The sequence below is a fragment of the Cryptomeria japonica genome, chromosome 5 (genome assembly GCF_030272615.1).
Source record: "Cryptomeria japonica chromosome 5, Sugi_1.0, whole genome shotgun sequence".
NCBI classification, from domain to species: Eukaryota; Viridiplantae; Streptophyta; class Pinopsida; order Cupressales; family Cupressaceae; genus Cryptomeria; species Cryptomeria japonica.
In genome coordinates this window covers 106,530,012-106,535,326 of record NC_081409.1, presented here as the reverse complement: position 1 = coordinate 106,535,326, position 5,315 = coordinate 106,530,012, and the positions used below count along the sequence as shown (strand labels likewise).

The following is a 5,315-nucleotide window of genomic DNA, read 5'->3' as shown; positions in this document are numbered from 1 at the left end:
CAATGGTTTTTTTGGAAAAATTTAAATGCATTTAAAGGAAAAAGTACAATGCAAAAACATTGCTTTTAAAAAGGTCAATTTTTTTTTTTCATTTTTATTATTTTGCTAATTGTTTGAAAGGCAGATCATTTTATTTTTGTGGCATTTGCTGCACTGATCTTTATCTTAAATTTTTTTTAAAAACAAACAAACGAATGCACTAAATAAAAATTATTTTTTCTACTTTAATTTTTCTTTTTTTTTTTAAATTTAATATCTATTAATATACTTTACATAAATTTTTAAAATTATAAATATGTTAATTATTATTATACAATTATAGAAGCTCTCCCTATCTTTCAAACGATTATAAACTCCACTTACAAAATCTAGAATAATAAAAAAATTGCATATGAACAAATATGGACAAATATGGAATCTCAAAATAACTGAACTATAATGTCAGCATACTTGAAAACAGTAATTGATGAGGCTACTTAACTTTTATTTTATTCACAAACACTCTTACTACAAATCATATGATTGTAACAGCCTGAAGCAGACTAGATATTTCACCAAAATGTAGATAATGCCCATCACCAATACTGGGTTCCTGAGACTATAATTGAACCCGGGTGTCCAGCTTTATTAATTATGATGCCTGACTACATATATTGCTTCTGAACCAATCACTATTGGATGCTATTGGATCACTCTATCTATTCAGACACTCTTTAAAACAAGGTGATTGCTTCAAGATTATTATGAAAGCACCTTAGGATGCAAGTCTACAATCTAAATCCAAGATATATATGTATATATATATATTCTCAGTTTGCATTTTTATTAGCCAAACTATGGCATTTCAGATATAGTGACTGATCAACAAGCTGCACATCATTGCTAAACTCAAAAAGAATCAATGTTCTCCACTGGAATCTCATCTAAAAGTTTTTAAATTAATAAGGTGAAGAAATCATCCCTTTTCATGATCGCCACTCCTTCTTTGACTTCTCTGGAAAACCATAATGCTGAGGTTAGAATAGTATCTAATCACTTTCAAGAATTACAAAATAAATTTCTCTTGAAACATGGAGAGAATTAAAGCATGCCCAATATATTTTCTGTATTTTCAAGGTTCAGCCGCTATTTGAGATACACAAATAATGCAAATAACTTTTATGTGAGAGACACATATTGGTGAACAAGAGATATTATGCATTTCGGTTGGGGAAATGGCTATCCAGCTAACTAAAATATAATCCATATAAAGAAGAACACTTCTAACTTTTTTTTAAAACTCTCTTTCATATGAGTTGCATTTTAGTTGGCTGGATAGCCACTTGTGAAAAGCTAGTGACTTGTTACAATCTTCACACCTAGATTTCAAGGGCTTCTTCAGAGGTATCTTATACAATGAGTGCCGAGTGAACCATTTAAGCATATAACACATGGATTATTATAAATTACTACCAATTAGTGATAGAATTAGAGATGGGTCATTGCCAATCAATCTTGAAAAACAATATCTGATAATGTGTGAGTACATAACCTAGGGTCACATGTTTAAAAACAGAGATTGAGAGTTTGTAGCCCTGAAGGAGGATAGAAGTGATGTTGTCTTGATCAAGAACAAGTATTTCTTTCAAAATATATAATACAAAATTCTGATCTAGTTAGTGCTTCAATTTTACAGTCAAATTACGAGGGAACAAGGTTTCATATCTTTGTAAGAGAGAGTGTTGGGCATGGTTTTGTTGAAAACAATGAATTTGATTGAAATATGGTGAGATTGAGGGCTCAAAGGCTTACCTACACTTTTAGGATGCATTAGTCCCAAGCTCTTGTCAAAGCCAAGCAATTCAGGTGATATTGAAAGTGAAACTAAGAGAGAACGAATAGCCTCAGTGTTGAAAACTGTAAAATCCCAACAGCCTCATCTCTGAGTACCCACAAGAAGGATTACCTTATCTAATTAAGTGAACTAAGAAACTTGTAATGATAAATAACATACTATAAGGTTGTCTGCCATTGATTTGATTGAAAGACTGCAAGGGAATTCTGAGGATAGTTTTCAGCAGTGTTTAGAATAACTGAATATTTTTATTGGAACTTTGGCTATGCATTTTGGAACTAAAATTGTTTGGTGTAAGGAAGGATATGTTCCATACAAACTTACTGCTCAAATGATGCAGTTTTTTATGTTTCTCATCAAATTTATAAGATGCAATTCCTTAAACAAACGAGTTAAACAATGGCACCAGGAGAAGGTAGACAGGAAAAGCATAAAAAGAAAAGAACAATGCAGATACACATTAAGCAATTGAATTGAAATTTTTAAATTTGTATATATAAATCTACACCAAAGATTCAAACAGGGGTGTTGGGAGAGTCCTTTGATTTGATTAGGTACAAAATTTCTTACAAAGAAAGGTTGAACTTCTCACCTGTTAAATTTCTTGGAGAAATTGTGTCACCATTTCCATGGATGTTTCTTCGTACTTGTGATAGTGATCTCTGAGGAATGCGCAGAGTCTCATGAAAAGGAGGTGGCTTTGCATGTGAACTCGATGGATTTCTTTTGTTTTCTTGAGCGTCTGGACTGGGCTTTGGATTGCTAAGAGACCGGATCTTAGCTTTTGCAGACAATGTAGCAGACATGTAATTAGGAATCTTTCTGGTGGGTTTGACATTAAATGAAGCAGAATTTTCAGAATTTTCATCTGGTGCATATTCTAGAGGTGTTTCGGGCGAAATTATGGCTGAAACTGGCTCTATATCAGGTGGCATTTCAGGTAGAATTCTTGCTGAAACTAGCTCAATAGGAGGTGGTACTTGAACTGAAATTAGCTCAACAGGGGGTGGTGTCTCATGAACAAAAGGCTGACTAATTGTTTCCTGCACTCTGGGAAACTCAGCAGATGCCTGTGATTTTTTTGGGTCTAATGCAGATATTATATCAGACACTTTCCTTGTTGAAGTACTTGAAACTGACTTCTCCACTTTGATCTCAGGCTGATATGAAACGGAATCAACATTTGATTTTGACTCACCTTTGAGCTGCTGATCTGAACTGGAGTCACTTATTGCAGTCACTGGTTTTTTCAAGCTTTTCTTGAAACTCTCCTCAACTTTGATCTGATCAAAGGCAGCATCCAGTTTTGAATCTGAAGTCATTTGATGATCAGAATTATGTGGTGCCAAAATTGACACCATCCTTGGGCCAGAATGGGAATTCTCAACTTCAAGCTTTTGCTGATTCAACAAAAATGAAGAAGAAATTAGAATCCCTTGTTGCAGAATTTGACATCTTACCTGAACTATTCTGGGAATACTCAGCTTCATTCCTTACCTCAGCCAAAGAATCTGTCCTTGCATTTGAGTCCTCCTTCAACACATAGTCTGACATCCTTCCTTAAGTTATGGGTGGAACCAACTGAGTAGCACAAACCTCTTTGCCTCAGAACCAAAGGTATTGACAATGTTGGCAAGGTTTTAGGTGATTCAAGAGGCAATTTAGTTGCTAAGAACCTTGTTACAAGATAAGTGGAACTGAACCTATTGAGCTTTATCTTTGGCAAGGTTAGGGTAATTCATGAGGCAACTGAGGCAAGCAGACTTGAGATTACTGGGTTTTTACTGCTGGGAAGGTTGGAGTGATCAGGGAACTAGTTGTGTAGGGTTTCTTGCAGGTTAAGCACTCTTGAGACAATTAGGCTTTTACCCTTCAGCAAGTTGGGTTTATTCAAGAGCCTTTGAGAGCAGGATCAAAATAGAGGCAGGGCTTAGACTGTTGGGCTTTTCTTAATGCAAGTTTGGGATCATTGGCTAATTGGGTTGCAAGCAAACAAACTTGTAAGAATGCAGAGTTGGGACTATAGGGCATTGATCATTAGGGTTCTTTTCTATCGTCAATGATTTTTGGAGCTCTTTGCCCTGAGCCTGACCTACTCAAGATCAAAATCAAAATAAGCAAGATTATAAAATTTGAATGGGGTATTCTTAGAAAAATTCTCTGTGCAGTTTACACATTCAATCTTGGACCTATCAGTACAATTTCAGTGTCAATGCACATTGTTTCTTAAGCTGCAAATCTTGGATATTGCGAATTTTTGGAACAACTAGAAGCGCTACAGAACCGGATATACATTTCTCAAATTATCATTTGCTTATCTTCCAATCTAAAATTAGATTCCTCAATTTGAGGAGGAGTTGTTATTGCAACTGCATTGCTCTGCCCGTACGCAATGGACATTGATCTGAAATCTGTCATCTTCATATTAAGAATTTCCATTCCATGTTTAGGTTGAGGATATCTTGAACTCAAAGGGAGCAAATATCTGTTTCAAATCCGATTTGAGTATAAATTGGCCTCATCTGTACAAAGTCTTTGTCAGAAAATGCTTAGGGTAACAATTTAAGGCTACGGTGTCATAGAAGGAATTGGCTTAAATTTACTTAAAGGAAAAGAGACAAAAAGAAAGCTTTTCGCAAGATTAGCAAGTTCATAATTTTTTCTTAAATTCCTTTGAGGCTAGAGATTCAAGCTGAGAAAGTAGAAATTCAGGTGAAAAATTAGATCAGTTATATGTAAATTGAGCTTAAAATAATTTGAAGAAAGGTGTTATAGATATAAAAGTGTCTAGAATGGTGTAAGAAATTTGATTAATTGTTATTAAAAAAATGAAATGTATGGACTGAAAAATTTGAGTTTTTTTAAAAAAATATTATTATTTTATTTTCTAACCTATTATTTCAAATCCATCAACTTAGTCTAGGTTAGTACTATAAATGATTGTGTAGATTTACGGATATATTTTTTTATCAACTATTTCACTCCATCATTGGAGGTTGATAATGTGGTTTAGGTCAAAAGTGATGGTGGATGATGGGATGTATACATTATTGAAAAGAAATAATTGCTTAGGGTAAATAAAATGTTAATAAGTATCAAAGTAATTATGTTAAAATTCAATATAATTAAGTTAGAAATATGGTATAAATATGTTTTTTGAAATTGATAAAAAAGTTTAAATTAATTAGTTTTGTTTGTGGTAATGGTAAAGTAAGGAGAGAGGTCAAATGAGAAATAAATTTTAAGAAATTTTAATCTATTGACATACTAGATCAAATAATTCACAATGTCGTTGCACCTTTATAATATGTGAGATGAATGTTGGGAGATCTCTCTTTAGATCAAATTAATAACAATTTCTAAGGGAATTTCAGATGTGTGGATGATAATGTTTTGAATGGTCATTCTAGACTTTATGCTCATTTATGTGTGAAGATAAAGACTCCTAAAGCCCCACCTATATTTGCTCTTTTTGATTTTG

The 5,315-nt window shown here is 33.4% G+C and overlaps 1 protein-coding gene across 1 annotated transcript; it reads right to left on the bottom strand.

The window, feature by feature from the left end:
* Positions 1–463: 463 nt before the first annotated feature.
* LOC131067346 (protein IQ-DOMAIN 31-like) lies at positions 464–4,477 on the bottom strand. The gene is made up of 3 exons (XM_059221276.1): positions 3,332–4,477; positions 2,427–3,234; positions 464–994 (listed from the first exon to the last, which is right to left on the bottom strand). The coding sequence occupies exons 1-3, from the start codon at positions 3,386–3,388 to the stop codon at positions 966–968; spliced, it is 894 nt and encodes a 297-aa protein (XP_059077259.1). The 5' UTR covers positions 3,389–4,477; the 3' UTR covers positions 464–965.
* Between the last annotated feature and the right edge of the window lie 838 nt (positions 4,478–5,315).

Coding starts and splice junctions, on each gene's coding strand:
- LOC131067346 (XM_059221276.1), bottom strand. CDS start 3,388: ATGTCAGACTATGTGTTGAAGGAGGACTCAAATGCAAGGACAGATTCT. Junction 3,235..3,331: donor GGACAGATTCTTTGGCTGAG/GTAAGGAATGAA, acceptor TTGTTGAATCAG/CAAAAGCTTGAAGTTGAGAA. Junction 995..2,426: donor TTCTCCAAGAAATTTAACAG/GTGAGAAGTTCA, acceptor ATGGTTTTCCAG/AGAAGTCAAAGAAGGAGTGG.